Below are 18,067 nucleotides of genomic sequence, written 5' to 3'. Positions count from 1 at the left end.
CTTTCCTGTTTCAGCACGACAATGCACCAATACACAAAGCGAGGTCCATACAGAAATGGTTTGTTAAAATCTGTGTGGAAGAACTTCAATGGCCTGCACAGAGCCTTGACCTCAACCCCATCAAACACCTTTGGGAGGAATTGGAACGCCGACTGCAAGCCAGGCCTAATCGCCCAACAACAGTGCCCGAGCTCACTAACGCTCTTGTGGCTGAATCGAAGCAAGCCCCCACAGCATTGTCCAACATCTAGCGGAAAGCTTTCCTAGAAGAGTGGAGGCTGTTATTGCAGCAAAGGGGGCACTAACTCCATTTTAATGCCCACGATTTTGGAATAAGATGTTTGACGAGCATGTGTCCACATACTTTTGGTCATGTAGTGTAATTTCTCAGCAAACTTTTGAGCCACTGGAAAGCGTAGAGTTCAAATATCTCCCCTTCAAGACGGCTTTGCTGATTGCCCTTACATCTGCAAGGGGTGTGAGTGAACTGCACACACTGTCAGTCCACCATTGTGCCTACGGTTTGCCCTGCCTTTATGCCTAAGGTCAGCTGTAATTACAATTGTCTAGCCTTAGAGCTTGTGCCGCCATTTACTTCTATGGAAGAATGGCTCCTCCACCATTTATGTCCTGTACGTGCTTTGCATATCTACTTGGATAGAACGAGAGCATGTCACAAGAGTGACCAACTCTTTGTGTCTTGGCCATCCCCTTGCAAGGGTGGGCCCCTCTCTCGTCAACGGCTATCCCATTGGATAGTGCAGGCTATTATATTGGCTTATAATAGCAAGTGTTTACAGTGCCCGGAGGGCCTGAGGGCTCATTCCACCATAGGTATGGGCACTGTTCTTTTTTACAAGAGATTTGCGAGGTGGAATGTTGGGCCACCCCTCGTATTTTTATGAGGTTTTACCGACTGGATGTCACTGCACCTTCATTGGCGCATACTGTCCTTCGTGTTTGAGCCTCTGAGGGATGATGCTGTTGGAACTGCTCTGGCTTCAAAGAGCATGTCTGTGTTACAGGAGTTGGCCATATCCCATAAGTGACACAAAATGAGTATTAGAAAAATAATTTTGGGTTACTAACGTTACCCTGGTTCTGTAAGAACACGAGTGAGATGTTTTACCTCTTTTCCCTGCTAGCAAGAGCGCAATGAAGAGAGGCATGTTTGAGAATGACCTGGCGAGTGGCTCCCTTTATGGAGGACAATGCAGACATATAATATATGGTTGTGAATGCTGAGGTCATTGACAACTATTTTGGGTACAGAGGAATGAGTGTCAATAGAGCTGCTCCTTTATCGATTAGAACAGAGGACTGTGATGTTTACTCAATGGCGTGGAGATCGATGCCTCTTCTCTGTTTGACCAACTTGTTTGTCAGTTTGGCTTTAGATATCTGAAAAGAAACAGACAAACCAGCACACTGTTCTTGCCAGTAGTACTGTTGATTCAGTTTTTGTATTGGCCTATCAAATAATGTATTTATTTATATCAAATCAAATTTATTTATATAGCCCTTCTTACATCAGCTGATATATCAAAGTGCTGCAATGCAGAAAATGTAGAACTTGCAGTGTATTTGAGATTTAAAATAGCTTCTAAATCTGTGATAACACTTTAACATATCAGACATGATTTTGTCCAAAAATGTATCAACCCCTACAAATACGTCCATTAATTATAATCCAGACAATAATTCACATTCCCTGTTGCTGCAGGATTATTTTCCTGCTGAAGCAAACTGGCTCCAATTAAGAGCCTACATCTCTAGCTCTACTTTCACTCGCTCAGCCTCTCTCTCCCTTATTCCTCTAAAAGAGCATATTTTCTCCTTTTAAGGAAGACGGACCGTATTCGGTCCCCAAACCTGACTGAGTGTGTTTATCTTCCCTTCCAGCACAGAGAAAGAGGCGGAGGAGAGGATAGAGGGTTGTTGTGTAATGGGGTGACTGGCGAGAATCTAGAGGACATAAAACAGAGAAATGTCACAGGACTGCAGGCTCCTCCACTTTGGGGTCTGTAGTGTAGTACGCGAGGCCAGGGACCCTCACTCCTTTCCTGTGTGTAAATCTGTCAAAGGGTCAGGGGTTAAGGAGAGAAGCTTCCGGAGGTATGCAAATATTGCTCTTGGGAAACAGGGGAGTACTATAACATTACTGCTCCCTGCTGTGCTTCTCTTTACTCTCTCATGGTTAGGATTAAAGGATAGATTGAAAGATAATGTTGTTTTTAAAGTGTGTTCCTTTTATACCTTCCTAATATCAACAAAGGATAGGCAGGCCATATGTTTTGGCACAAACTAAATATTGTAGACCTGTAAGTAAAATGTATGCACGCATGACTGTAAGTCGCTTTGGGAAAAAAGTGTCTGCTAAGTTACATACTGTATATTATTATTATATTATGTTTGTGTGGCCGTGTGTGGTCGCTCGTCAAAAGGAAGAGTGGGGTGTTGCCAGAGTGGTGTGTTGCCAGAGATTACTGGATGGGGACTTTAGAAGCTTGGGACACACTTCAAACCGTCTCCCTTTTGTGAGTTCTATTCCCAGCATCTGTTGAGGGGTTTGAAAGCATTTCCTGTCCCTTTTTTTATCCTTAATGACATAGAAGCTTCTCTTTGAAGACACGAGTCCTTGTTACATGTGATTAGCCTCTTTTACAGTCGGGTGATAAAGCGCTAAATGACTGTCTGCTTCCTTGTGAAATGATTTCAATACAAAACAGACACAGAAAATCTTTGTATACAGCACTAATTACACCCAATCTTGTCTAATCAAATTCTATGTTCTGGTCAAAAGTAGTGCACTAGGGAATAAGATATATTTTGTCTGTCTCTGTCTATGGAAGTTATTGAGATGCATCTTTGTAAGATAGTGGAAAAGTCTTGTCATGGGGTGCGAATCATCAGGCATCAGATGGAATCAGATGCAATATTGTGGTATTTATAGTGCATTCAGAAAGTATTCACACCTCTTGACTTTTCAACATTTTGTTGTGTTACAAAGTGGGATTCAAAAATGATTTATTTGTCATTTTTTGTCAACGATCTACACACAATACTCTATAAAAATTAAAACATTTGTAAAAAATGAATGATAAACAAAACACAAATATATTTTGATTAAATAAGTATTCAATCCCCTGAATCAATTCATGTCAGAATAACCTTTGGCAGCGATTACAGCTGTGAGTCTTTCCGGTTAAGTCTCTAAGAGCTTTCCACACCTGGATTTGTGCAATATTTGCCATTTTTCTTTTCAAAATTCTTTAAGCTAGGTTGAATTGTTTGTTGATCATTGCTAGACAACCATTTTCAGGCCTTGCCATATACAGTATTTTCAAGCAGATTTAAGTCAAAACTGTAACTTGGCCACTCAGGAACATTCACTGTCTTCTTGGTAAGCAACTCCAGTGTAGATTTGGCCTTGTGTTTTTGGTTATTGTCCCGCTGAAAAGGTGAATTAATCTCCCAGTGTCTGGTAGAAGGCAGACTGAACCAGGTTTTGCGCCAGGATTTTGGCTGTGCTTAGCTCCATTGCGTTTTTTTTTATCCTGAAAAACTCCCCAGTCCTTAACGACTACAATTATACCCATAACATGATGCAGCCACCACCCTGCTTGAAAATATGGAGAGTAGTACTCTAATGTGCTGTATTTGATTTTCCCCAAACAAAACTTTTTATTCAAGACAAAACCTTCATTGCTTTGCCACATTTTTTGCAGTATTACTTCAGTGCCTTGTTGCAAACAGGATGCATGTTTTGGAATATTTTTATTCTGTACAGGCTTCCTTCTATTCAGCCTGTCAATTAGGTTAGTATGTGGAGTAACTACAATGTAGTTGATCCATCCTAAGTTTTCTCCTATCACATCCATTAAACTCTGTAACTATTTTAAAGTCACCATTAGCCTCATTGTGAAATCCCTTAGCAGTTTCCTTTTTAATCTTTGTAGTGACTGGAAGTATTGATACACCATCCAAAGTGTAATTAATAACTTCACCATGCTCAAAGAGATATTCACTGTCTGCTTTATTTTTACCCATCTACCAATCTACCCTTGAACACGGCAGGTAAAACCGCTCCCCGTGCACCGATGACATGGATGTCAATTAAGGCAGTCCCCCGCACCTACCTGTTTCAGAGGGGTTGGGTTAAATCCGGAAGACACATTTGGTTAAATGCATTCAGTTGAGCAACAGACTAGGTATCCCCTTTCCCTTTCCCAATAGGTGCTCGACTGAGGGGCGATACAGCTACTTGTAATCATGTTAAACACTATTATTGCAGACTGAGTCCATGCAACTTATTATTATGTGACATGTTAAGCACACTTTTACTCCTGAACCTATTTAGGCTTGCCATAACAAAGGGGTTGAATAATTTTTGACTCAAGACATTTCAGCATTTCATTTGTAATTAATTTGTAAAAAATTCTAAAAACAGAATTCCAGTTGTAGGGTATTGTGTGTTGGCCAGTGCCCCACAAAATCTCAATTGAATCCATCTCACATGCTGTTTAAAAATATATATATTTTTATTAAACCTTTATTTAACTAGTCAAGTAAGTTAAGAACAAATTATTATTTACAATGACAGCCTACCCCGGCCAAACCCTAACCCGGATGACGCTGGGCCAATTGTGCGCCGCTTTATGGGAATCCCAATCACGGCCGGTTGTGATACAGCCTAGAATCAAACCAGGGTCTGTAGTGACGCCTCTAGCACTGAGATGCAGTGCCTTAGTCTGCTGTGCCATTCAGGAGCCCAAACACAACAGGCTGTAACACAACATAATGTCAAGGGGTGTGAATACTCTCTGAAGGCACTGTATTTACAGGTGCAGAGGGTGAACCGTAACCATGGATATTAACAAAACGTTGACTAACACTGATATATAAACATAGACTATCAAAATCATAAAGAGTAATATAAATGGGATTATCCTACATGCACCTTAACCCTACCAGTCCCAAGACCTGTATTTCATTGATCTGACTTTAATTTATCTGCATGTATTTACATTGAGTTTGAGTTTATATTATTTTTACAGGGACAGTGCACATTAATCAACGTTTCAGTTAAAGTGCCGGTTTTAGCCAGCCAGCTAATTTTCAACCGCAGCCCCTGGGCAGGTTATTAAAAACAATTACAATATAGACAATAGCAACATAGGACAAGCAAGACATAGCATACAGACAGAGCAGAATAGGACAAGCAAGACGTAGCATACAGACAGAGCAACATAGAACAAAAAGCAGCAAGACAAAATTCATAAAAGCAACAAAGTGTTTCCACACCTCACAAGTTACAGACAACAGACATGGAAAGCGGCAACACACAGCTAGGGACCATGTTCACAAATCTGATCGACCTTTAGCCATGTCTTCAAGCATTTTGTGAAAGTGTGATATGTGGTGCAGTTATGTGTGTCTGATGGCAGTGTATTCCAGACATGGGAAGCTCTCACAGAGAAAACTGATTTACTAAAGGTGCTTTTCCTTAAGAGAACTATACAGTCACCTCTCGTAGCGGACCTTGTGGATCTGCTGCCATATGTTTGGGTTTTCTGTTTAACAAAAATACTGAGTGGAGGGGGAGCCAGGCCATTTAGGATCTTGAATACAAGACATGCATCGGTGTATTGCACAAGATTTTCCCAACTCAGGAGCTCATGCTTTCTGAGGATGTAACAGTGATGATGGCTATTGGGCTTCCTATCAAGCACTTTGAGAGCCTGTTTGTAGACAGACTGAATATGTCTTAATGTTGTACAGCAAGCTTGGGCCCAACTAGTCAAGCAGTATGTTAAATGGGGGAGTATGATAGATTTGAAGTACAGTTTTGCTACCTCTGTAGTCAAACAATTTCGTATAAATCGGAAATTAGCTAGGTTGAATTTAGTTATTTGAATGACCTTTTTCACATGCTTTTTAAAAGAGAGTTTGGAATCAAGTATGATGCCAAGGTACTTAAAATCAGATACCACCTGGAGCTTCTCCCCTGACACATAGACATCTGGCTCAGTAGCATCTGTTGCCCTCTTTGTGAAGAACATGCAAACTGTTTTTTTTTTCACATTGAGATGGAAACATGAGTCACTGAGCCACTTTGTAATCTGGACCATTACAGAGTTCTTGTGCAGCTTGTTGTTTGCTCTTTCCATGCACATATATGACTGTATCATCTGCATACATTTGAACTTCAGACCCAGTACAGACAGAAGGCAGATCATTAATGTACAGGCTGAACAGGAGGGCCCCCAGTATTGACCCTTGGGGCACGCCCACATCATAGCTAAGAGTGGACGACAGCTCATTGCTCACTCTGACACACTGACTTCTGCCTTCAAGGTATGATTTCATCCATCTCAAGGCATCAGGGGAAAAGTTCAACTTGGACAATTTTGCGATGAGAATCTCATGGTTAACAGTATCAAAAGCCTTCCTTAGGTCCAGAAACACAGCCCCAACAGCGCCCCCTTTGTCCATCTTGGACTTCACATTTTTCAGAAGAAAGCAGTTGGCCGTTTCTGTGGAGCGTTTTGCTCTGAAGCCAAACTGCATGGAGTGTAATGTGAAGGGGCTGTTGTTGAGGTGGGCAAGTTGTTCTGCTACACACTTTTCAACAACCTTTGACACCACAGGTAGTATACTAATGGGCCCGTAGTTACTCACGTCAGCAGGGTCGCCTGATTTAAAGATGGCCTTTATTATGGCCGACTTCCATACCCTTGGAAACACCCCGAGACCAATAGATGTGATGGTGACCTTAGTAATGGGGCCAATGAGTGACTCTGTAGTTTTTAAGAAAGGTAGAGTCTAGCCCAAACACATCTTTGGCTTTAGAGTTCTTTAGTGAGCTAATGACCTTGTTCACCTTTGACTCAGAAACCTCCCTTATGATGAAGACAGGTTGAGCATCATTTACTAGCACTGAGCCCAAGAAACCAGTGGAGGGGTTCTGTGTCAGTACCCTGACAGAGTCAATAAAGTAGGAATTGAAGGCTATTGCTATTTCGACTGCATCCTGTGTTAGATTGTTATTCACCATGATTTCTAGTCTTTTTGTAGTGTTACTATGGTATTTCCCTGTTAACTTTTTTAGATTCTCCCAGATCAGTTTAGAATTTCCCTTTGCTTCACCAATTATGCTAATAAAAAAGTTTGTCTTGGTCTGTCTGATTTCTTTCATCACCTTATTTCTCAACATGGTAAACCTACGTCTGTCATGCTCTAATTTGGATCTTAGGGCTATTTTTAGAGCATAATCTCGTTCTTTCATCAATTTCCAGATTTCTCCATTTAGCCAAGGAAGAGTGCTCTTTTGGCCAGGTTTGGATTTTATTTTATTTAGGAAACCATTTATTGTAGTCTGGATTGTGGATAGAAAAACTTGACTATCAGCTTCCACATTTGTATAGGACAAGAGATCATTCCAGTTAATTCTCTTAATTGCGTTTTCAAAATAGCTTAATTCACTCTTAGGTATTCTTAGTTGATCTGGCTTTCTAACAGTAGAGATGTTAAACCTGCTCTTAGACAGCTTTCTGGCTATAAGTGTCAGATTATGATCAAATAGCCCAGTAACCATATTGAATGATTTAGTCACTCTCTCTGGTTAATTACTGAACACCAAATCAATCTGTGTTTTAGAGCAACAAGTCACCCTGGTTGGCCCTTTAACTAGCTGTGTAAGGTCAAAGGTATTAGTGATCCGTTTGAGGATTTTCCTACAAAACTTGTCTTCATAATTATTGTTAAAATCTACAATTAAGATTACCTCTTTCCCAAAGTCACATTCCCTAAGCATGTTATTAAACTGATCAAAAAACACACTTTTGGTGGAAGGTGGCCTATACATTCCAATAAGGGTAAAAGACATTTGGGGAGAACGTGTAACGTTCAGGCCAATACATTCTAGTTCATTATCACATGACCACTCAATTTGTTTACATCGGATATGTGCTTTAATGTAAATCATCACACCCCCTCCTCTTCCTTCAATCCTGTCTCTTCTGAAAACATTGTAGCCAATCACAGTCAAAGCAGCATATGGAGAGTTTTTATGGAGCCGTGTCTCTGAGAGGCAGAGGAAGTCAAGGTTGGAGTCTGTGAGTAGATGTTGAATTTGTCACTTTTTGAAATGACACTACGAATGTTCAAGAAAAAGAAAAAAAAAAAAAAGTTACATTTTTGGTGTTTTCTGAAAGCTGGGTTTAGGCCGTTTTGTTTTGTTTTGACCAGGGGCAGTTCGGCAGCGCAATTAACAATCCCTCCCGCCTGCACTGGATGCGGGGAACTAATTAAAACAGCTTGCGTACCAGAAGCAGAGTCAGGGATCATTTATAGTGACTTGGGTATGTTTGAAGAGTCAAAATCTATCCTGGAGCCGGGTGAGTCGAGAGAAACCATGGTACCATAGCACTCACCCTCTTCCACAGCGGCGACGATCAGTGGACAAGGCCATCCACCGCTTTCCACTCCGGTGCGTATCGCTGGATCGGTGATGTTGGGCCCAGGATTGAGTTGCACATCCCCGGAGAGCAGGAGGGTAGTGAACAGGTAGTTTAACAGTTTCCGATAAATGTTGGACTTGTGTTTGTTACGCCTAAGCGGTTCAGTAGAATAGGGAGCGAGATAGACTTGGCCATTATTCAGAACATTATGGTACGCTGTGTACTGTCTGCTCCCGTGGAACGGTGAACCAATGTGTTTGGTGTTGATATTCTCCGGCAGTAGATTTGTATCATCCCAGCAAGGACGCACTGAGATTATCAGTAGAGTGCTGTAAGTACATAAATTGTTGTTGAAATTAATATCCAACTAGTCAGTGAAAACTGTGTGGAGTTAAGAACAAATTCTTATTTTTTAATGACGGCCTAGGATCAGTGGGTTAACTGCCTTGTTCAGGGGCAGAATAACAGATTTTTCTAGGGATGGTTTTACAATTTTTTGCAAAAAAACCCTAACTTTACTCAGTACTTTGTTGAAGCACCTTTGGCAGCGATTACAGGATCAACTGTGTGGAGTTTGAAGTTTGTGACAGCAACTATGTGATCTTATTACAGTAATAGAGTGCCTTCGGAAAGTATTCAGACCCCTTGACTTTTTCCACATTTTGTTAGGATAACGCCTTATTCTAAAATTGATTGAATAATTTTTTCCCCCTCATCAATTTGCACACAATACCCCATAATGACAAAGCAGAAACTGAAATATTACATTTACATGAGAAATCAGACCCTTTACTGCTTTGTTGAAACACCTTTGGCAGCGATTACAGCCTTGAGTCTTCTTGGGTATTACGCTACAAGCTTGGCACACCTGTTTTTGGGGAGTTTTTCCCATTCTTCTCTGCAGATCCTCTCAATCTCTGTCAGGTTGGATGGGGTCTATCCAGAGATGTTAGATCGGGTTCAAATCCAGGCTCTGGCTGGGCCACTCAAGGACATTCAGAGACTTGTCCCGAAGCCACTCCAGTGTTGTCTTGGCTGTGTGCTTTGGGTCATTGTAATGTTGGAAGGTGAACCTTCGCCCCAATCTGAGGTCCTGAGCGCTCTGGATCAGGTTACGTTAAGGATCTCGCTGTACTTTGCTCCGTTCATCTTTGCCTCGATCCTGAGTAGTCTCCCAGTCCCTGCCACTGAAAAACAACCCCACAGCATGATGCTGTCACCACCATGCTTCACCGTAGGGATAGGGCCAGGTTTCCTCCAGGCGTGACACTTGGCATTCAGGCCAAGGAGTTCAATCTTGGTTTCATCAGACCAGAGAATCTTGTTTCTCATGGTCTGAGAGTCTTTAGGTGCCTTTGGGCAAACTCCATGCAGGCTGTCATGTGCCTTTTACTGAGGAGTGGCTTCCGTCTGGCCACTCTTCCATAAAGGCCTGATTGGTGGAGTGCTGCAGAGATGGTTCTCCCATCTCCACAGAGGAATTCTAGATCTCTGTCAGAGTGACCATCGGGTTCTTGGTCAAATCGCTGTCCAAGACCCTTCTCCCCTGATTTCTCAGTTTGGACGAGCGGCCAGCTCTAGGAAGAGTCTTGATGGTTCCAAACTTCTTCCATTTAAGAATGATGGAGGCCACTGTGTTTTTGGGGACTTGCTGCAGGATGTTTTTGGTACCCTTCCCCAGATCTGTGCCTCGACACAATCCTGTTTCGGAGCTCTATGGACAATTCCTTCAACCTCATGGCTTGGTTTTTGCTCTAACATTCACTGTCAACTGTAGGACCTTATATAGACAGGTGTGTGCCTTTCCAAGCATGTCAAATTAATTGAATTTACCACAGGTGGACTCCAATTAACTTTTAGAAACATTTCAAGGATGATCAAAGGAAACAGGATGCACCTGCACTCAATTTCGAGTCTCATAGTAAAGGGTCTGAATACTTATGTAAAAAAGGTATTTCTGCTTGTAATTTTCAATACATTTGCAAACATTTCTAAAATCCTTTTTTCGTTTTGTCATCATTGTGTGTAGATTGCTGAGGATTTCTATTTATTTAATTGATTTTAGAAGGCTGTAATGTAATAAAATGTGAAAAAAGTCTAGGGGTCTGAATAGTTGCCGAATGCACTGTATAGAGACTATGTCTTGAAATTACATATCATCTTCTATGTAGAATAACCCCTAACCTTCTAACAACTGTTGTGTAGCTTGTGAGAGTCATAGAGCCAAACATTACATGTGTGTTTGTGAGATTTTCAGCTTTTCGTAGAAATCTTTTAATATGGTTTGTAGCTCAAATCATTCGGACTCTTCAGACATTTCTGTAAAAAGAAACGCCTAACAAGTCCTCAACTGGCAGCTTCATTAAATACTGTAGTACCCGCAAAACACCAGTCTCAACATCAACAGTGAAGAGGCGACACCGGGATGCTGGCCTTCTAGGCAGAGTTGCAAAGAAAATGCCATATCTCAGACTGGCCAATAAATAAAAAAGATTAAGATCAGTAAAAGCACACAGACACTGGACAGAGGAACTGCCAAGAAGGCCAGCATTCCGGAGTCACCTCTTCACTGTTGACGGTGAGACTGGTGTTTTGCTGGTACTATTTAATGAAGCTACCAGTTGAGGACTTGTGAAGCGTCTGTTTCTCAAACTAGACACTCAAATGTACTTGTCCTCTTGCTGAGTTGTGCACCCACTCCTCTTTCTATTCTGGTTAGAGCCAGTTTGCTCTGTTCTGTGAAGGGAGTAGTACACAGCTTTGTACGAGATCTTCAGTTTCTTGGCCATTTCTTTCATAGAATAGCCTTCCTTTCTTGAATAGACTGAGTTTCAGAAGAAAGTTCTTTGTTTTTGGCCATTTTGAGCCTGTAATGGAACCCACAAAATGCTGATGCTTCAGATACTCATCTAGTCTAAAGAAGGACAGTTTTATTGCTTCTTTAATCAGAACAACAGTTTTCAGCTGTGCTAACATAATTGCAAAAGAGTTTTCTAACGATCAATTAGCCTTTTTAAATTACAAACTTGAATTAGCTAACAAAACATGCCATTGGAACACAGGAGTGATGGTTGCTGATAATAGGCCTCTGTACGCCTATGTAGATATTCCATTCAAAATCAAATGTTTCCAGCTACAATAGTAATTTACAACATTAACAATGTCTACACTGTATTTCTGGTCAATTGTATGTTATTTTAATAGACAACAAATGTGTTTTTCTTTAAAAAACAAAGACATTTCTAAGTGACCCCAAACTTTTGAACGGTAGTGTATATTATTTAGTACATGTAAAGACAAGATTGAGAATAGTCTGATGGGGAAGAGTATTATCACTTGTGAATGATGCCCAGTAGTCTAAGAAACAGAGCATAATTTCCCCCCTACTTTTTCAAATCAGAGTCACATGCATCATGTAGCCTAGCCCATTGACAAGGTTTGTATCACAACCTTATCAATGGCCTAATAACTCTGGAACAGGGTTAGAGAGCCCATAGCCTACAGAGCCTGGTGAAACGTGTTATTATAAGCCCATTCATTGTGCAATTTCGTGTGAAAATAACATTTTGACTGGCCACTAATTAAAAGAGGATCCCAGCTTTCTCGTGCTGCTAGATTTATTTCTCAATTCTTAAAATGATACACATTCATCCTCTTTACGATCGGTGTAGCCTACCTGAGCTATTCTAGTTCAGTCCAGTCTACGGGTGACATATTTTTTTGTTGTGGGACATTCAAAATAAAAAATAAACACCAGATTAAATTGAGAATAGGAGGACCTGTTTCAAATAATCACTTTGTTACCCGTTCAACACCGAATGTGTGCATGTGTGCACTCCCTCGGAAATCGTTCAGGGAAAATATACTTTCTGTTTTATTCAGCTATGATCAATTGTGTTCTTCTTACTATACAATAATATAAAATAATGCCACAGGAATTATAAGCAAGTCTTGCCTGCAAAATGTACTAGTGTAGCCCACAGATATATTGTATCGCCTGATCAGGGCCTAACATATGAATATGCAATTCTGTTATTCTGAAATAGGCTTCATTTTCTTCTTCATATCGCAATGTTTCTTTAGACCTGCCTAAAATAAATAATGGATTTATTGAGATGGTGTAGGATATATTACATTGATTTATTACGTTTCTTAAAATGTAGATGTTCCTAATTAAACCTCTACGGGATCGGTGTCCCCCCTGTGGGATGGTTGAGCTAACGTAGGCTAATGTGATTAGCATGAGGTTGTAAGTACAAAGAAAATTTCCTAGGACATAGACATTTCTGATATGGGCAGAAAGCTTAAATTCTTGTTAATGTATCTACACTGTCCAATTTAAAGTAGCTATTACAGTGAAATAATACCATGCTATTATTTGGGGAGAGTGGACAGTTAAGAACTTGAAAATGTATCAATAAACCAATTAGGCACATTTGGACAGTCTTGAAACAACATTTTGAACAGAAATGCAATGGTTCATTGACTCAGTCTAAAAGTTTGCACATACACTATTGCCATCTAGTGGCCAACATCTAATTTGCGCCTTGATTCCTTAGTTATACAGTGGGGCAAACAAGTATTTAGTCAGCCACCAATTGTGCAAGTTCTCCCACTTAAAAAGATGAGAGGCCTGTAATTTGCATCATAGGTACACTTCAACTATGACAGACAAAATGAGAATTCACATTGTAGGATTTTTTATGAATTTATTTGCAAATTATGGTGGAAAATAAGTATTTGGTAATCTACAAACAAGCAAGATTTCTGGCTCTCACAGACCTGTAACTTCTTCCTCTGTCCTCCACTCGTTACCTGTATTAATGGCACCTGTTTGAACTTGTTATCAGTATAAAAGACACCTGTCCACAAACAGTCACACTCCAAACTCCACTATGGCCAAGACCAAAGAGCTGTCAAAGGACACCAGAAACAAAATTGTAGACCTGCACCAGTCTGGGAAGACTGGTGCATTTTAGGAAATGGAAGACATACAAGACCACTGATAATCTCCCTCGATCTGGGGCTCCACGCAAGATCTCACCCCGTGGGGTCAAAATGAGCACAAGAATGGTGAGCAAAAATCCCAGAACCACACGGGGGGACCTAGTGAATGACCTGCAGAGAGGTGGGACCAAAGTAACAAAGCCTACCATCAGTAACACACTATGCCGTCAGGGACTCAAATCCTGCAGTGCCAGACGTGTGCCCCTGCTTAAGCCAGTACATGTCCAGGCCCGTCAGAAGTTTGCTAGAGAGCATTTGGATGATCCAGAAGAAGATATGGAGAATGTCATATGGTCAAATGAAACCAAAATATAACTTTTTGGTAAATACTCAACTCGTCGTGTTTGGAGGACAAAGAATGCTGAGTTGCCTCCAAAGAACACCATACCTACTGTGAAGCATGGGGGTGGAAACATCATGCTTTGGGGCTGTTTTTCTGCAAAGGGACCAGGACGACTGATCCGTGTCAAGGAAAGAATGAATGGGGCCATGTATCATGAGATTTTGAGTGAAAACCTCCTTCCATCAGCAAGGGCATTGAAGATGAAATGTGGCTGGGTCTTTCAGCATGACAATGATCCCAAACACACCGCCTGGGCAACGAAGGAGTGGCATCGTAAGAAGCATTTCAAGGTCCTGGAGTGGCCTAGCCAGTCTCCAGATCTCAACCCCATAGAAAATCTTTGGAGGGAGTTGAAAGTCCATGTTGCCCAGCAACAGCCCCAAAACATCACTGCTCTAGAGGAGATCTGCATGGAAGAATGGGCCAAAATACCAGCAACAGTGTGTGAAAACCTTGTGAAGACTTACAAAAAACGTGTGAACTCTGTCATTGCCAACAAAGGGTATATAACAAAGTATTGAGAAACTTTTGTTATTGACCAAATACTTATTTTCCACCATAATTTGCAAATATATTCATTAAAAATCCTACAATGTGATTTTCTTGATTTTTTTCCCCTCATTTTGTCTGTCATAGTTGAAGTGTACCTATGAAGAAAACATACAGGCCTCTCTCATCTTTTTAAGTGGGAGAACTTGCACAATTGGTGGCTGACTAAATACTTTTTTGCCCCACTGTATATTGACCTTTGTCTTGCATTTCAAAGATGAAAAAATATTAACGTTTTTTTCTTTGTATTATCTTTTACCAGATCTAATGTGTTTTATTCTCCTACATTAATTTCAATTTCCACAAACTTCAAAGTGTTTCCTTTCAAATGGTATCAAGAATAAGCATATCATTGCTTCAGGTCCTGAGCTACAAGAAGTTAGATTTGGGTATGTTTTTTTAGGTGAAAATTGAAAAAGGGGTTTGATCCTTAAGATGTTCACACCTGACCTCTTGATTACGACACTTTGAATTAGAAGTGTTCATTATACCATCCCCTAGCAACAGGTTGCACTGCATATTCATAGCACAGAATAATGTCAGTTCACATCTCTTAAAATAGCTTTGTGGATTACCCTTGTAGAAAAGTCTAAGCTAAATTTGTCTTTACACAGGATACACAGGATACTTCTATTTGGCATGGATTTCTTTTGTTTTTTGGGTTGTTGCGGCTGTTGAAACAAATTTAAATAATAAGAGTCATCTTGAAACCACAGAATTTAGAACACATTTTGTTAACGGGGTATTTTCTGAATATTCAGTTGAATAATAATTTTAAATTCAGCGGGCTCACAATACTCCACCTTAGACAAACTGCTGAATGTCTAAACAAGGTACACTCTTTTTGTAGGGCATTATGCAATCAGTGTTTCCAACATGCTTTTCTAGGTACAGTACGGTGTAAAAATAGAGACAGAAAAATGTGTAGGGGGTATCCACTCCAGCTAAACAATGCCAAGGAAAACACTAATTGCCAATGAGTGTTTTACATGTCCTTACAATGACAATATGAATCCCATTTATTTACCTCCTCCTCTGTCCCCCCAGGTCCAAAGACCTGATCAAGGAGGCCATCTTGGACAATGACTTCATGAAGAACCTGGAGCTGTCTCAGATCCAGGAGATCGTGGACTGCATGTACCCTGTGGAGTATGGCAAAGACAGCTGCATCATCAAGGAGGGTGATGTGGGCTCATTGGTCTACGTCATGGAAGGTACATACAGTATCTTTACTCACTCCCTGCATCACACACTGAGATTTGTACTTCTGGCATTGGGGTTTTGTGAGGTTGTGTGAGGCTCTAAAATGTTCTTGTTGTTGTTGTTGTTGTTTGAAACAGGATTGGATAACCATAAGTGGGAATAACCATTACAGTTACAGTGCTTTGCAAAAGTGTTCATCCCCTTTGGTGTTTTCGCTATTTTGTTGCATTGGAACCTGTAGTTTAAATTGATTTTTATTTATTTAATTTAATGTAATGGACATACACAAAATAGTTTTAATTGGTGAAGTGAAATGAAAATAATAATTTTCAAAAAATTCTAAAATATAAACAATGTAAAAGTGGTGCGTGTGTATGTACTCACCCCTTTTGCTATAAAGCCCCTAAATAAAATCTGGTGCAACCAATTTCCTTGAGAAGTCACATAATTAGTTAAATAAAGTCCACCTGTGTGCAATCTAAGTGTCACATGATCTCAGTATATATACACCTGTTCTGAAAGGCCCCAGAGTCTGAAACACCACTAAGCAAGCGGCACCACCAAGCAAGCGGCACCATGAAGTCCAAGGAGCTCTCTAAACAGGCCAGGGACAAAGTTGTGGAGAAGTACAGATTAGGGTTGGGTTATAAAAAAATATCAGAAACTTTGAACATCCCACGGAGCACCATTAAATCCATTATTAAAAATGGAAAGAATATGGAACCACAACAAACCTGCCAAGAGAGGACCACCCATCAAAACTCACAGACCAGGCAAGGAGGGCATAAATCAGAGAGGCAACAAAGAGACCAAAGATAACCCTGAAGGAGCTGCAAAGCTCCACTGCGGAGATTGGAGTATCTGTCCACAGGACCACTTTAAGCCATACACTCTGCAGAGCTTGGCTTTAAGGAAGAGTGGCCAGAAAAAAAGACATTGCTTAAAGAAATAAATAAGCAAACACTTTTGGTGTTCTTCAAAAGGCATGTGGGAAACTCCCCAAACATATGGAAGAAGGTACTCTGGGAAGATGAGACTAAAATCAAGCTTTTTGGCCACCAAGGAAAATGCCGTCTGGCGTAAACCCAAGACCTCTCATCACACCAAGAACACCAACCCTAAATTGAAATTTGATGGTGTCAGCATCATGCTATGGGGATGTTTTTCATCGGCAGGTACTGGGAAACTGGTCAGAATTGAAGGAATGATGGATGGCGCTAAATACGGGGAAATTCTTGAGGGGAAACATGTTTCAGTCTTCCAGAGATTTGAGACTGGGATGGAGGTTCACCTTCCAGCAGGACAATCACCCTAAGCATACCGCTAAAGCAACACTCAAATGATTTAAGGGGAAACATTTAAATGTTTTGGAGTGGCCTTGTCAAAGCCCACACCTCAATTCAATTGAGAATCTGTGGTATGATTTAAACATTGCTGTACACCAGTGGAACCCATCCAACTTGAAGGAGCTGGAGCAGTTTTGCCTTGAAGAATGGGGGGGTGTGAATAGTTATGCACGCTCAAGTTTTCATTTTTTTTTGTCTTATTTCTTGTTTGTTTTCACAATAAAAAAAATATTTTGCATCTTCAAAGTGGTAGGCATGTTGTGAAAAGCAAATGATACAACCCCCCCCCCCCCAAAAAAAAATCTATATTAATTCCAGGTTGTGAAGCAACAAAATATGAAAATTGCCCAGGGGGGTGAATACTTTCGCAAGCCACTGTAGAGTTTGACCAGTCTGTCCAGACTGGATCTCAAGGGATTTTGGAATGGGCCGTTTAGTTAAAATGAGATATTTTCTGATCTTTTCAGACACAAAAAGTTGTCTATATGGCTCCATTCCAGAATTCTAGAATAGCCTGGGTCTTTTCTGGAAAGGAAGAAGAACTCAGAAAGATTTATTTGTCTAGGACTTTTTTATACAATGTCATTGTGGCAAAGCATTTAAGCGACTTTAGGGGATCTTGACAATGACAAAGGCAATGTACTGCACTATAAACCTCCACAGACCCATAGTAATGGAAAACATATACGTTTTGTTTGGTGTTATATTCTCTGCCTCTCTGTGGGGGGATACTTCTCAGAAATGAATGTGTATGTGTGTGTAATAGTTACAGTGACATTTCAAGTTAATTGAAGCGGTTATTGTTTGATGCCACTGGAGGAGCATTTACAGTGCCTTGCGAAAGTATTCGGCCCCCTTGAACTTTGCGACCTTTTGCCACATTTCAGGCTTCAACCATAAAGATATAAAACTGTATTTTTTTGTGAAGAATCAACAACAAGTGGGACACAATCATGAAGTGGAACGACATTTATTGGATATTTCAAACTTTTTTAACAAATCAAAAACTGAAAAATTGGGCGTGCAAAATTATTCAGCCCCCTTAAGTTAATAATTTGTAGCGCCACCTTTTGCTGCGATTACAGCTGTAAGTCGCTTGGGGTATGTCTCTATCAGTTTTGCACTTCGAGAGACTGACATTTTTTCCCATTCCTCCT

General features: G+C 40.6%; 1 protein-coding gene across 3 annotated transcripts in view; it reads left to right on the top strand.

The window, feature by feature from the left end:
* Positions 1 to 18,067, top strand: part of LOC110502467 (cGMP-dependent protein kinase 1) — a 183,143-nt gene that overhangs the window by 35,813 nt on the left and 129,263 nt on the right. For all 3 annotated transcript variants that reach the window (XM_090216934.1, XM_021580501.3, XM_021580500.3), the window contains exon 2: positions 15,409 to 15,575. In XM_090216934.1, coding sequence (XP_090073060.1) covers positions 15,409 to 15,575 — 167 coding nt within the window. The remainder of the gene's footprint in view (positions 1 to 15,408; positions 15,576 to 18,067) is intronic.

This window comes from Oncorhynchus mykiss, chromosome 23 (genome assembly GCF_057628025.1).
Source record: "Oncorhynchus mykiss isolate SJ-2025 chromosome 23, ASM5762802v1, whole genome shotgun sequence".
Classification (NCBI taxonomy): Eukaryota; Metazoa; Chordata; class Actinopteri; order Salmoniformes; family Salmonidae; genus Oncorhynchus; species Oncorhynchus mykiss.
The sequence above is the reverse complement of the archived record's forward strand: the minus strand, read 5'-3'. Positions and strand labels throughout refer to the sequence as shown.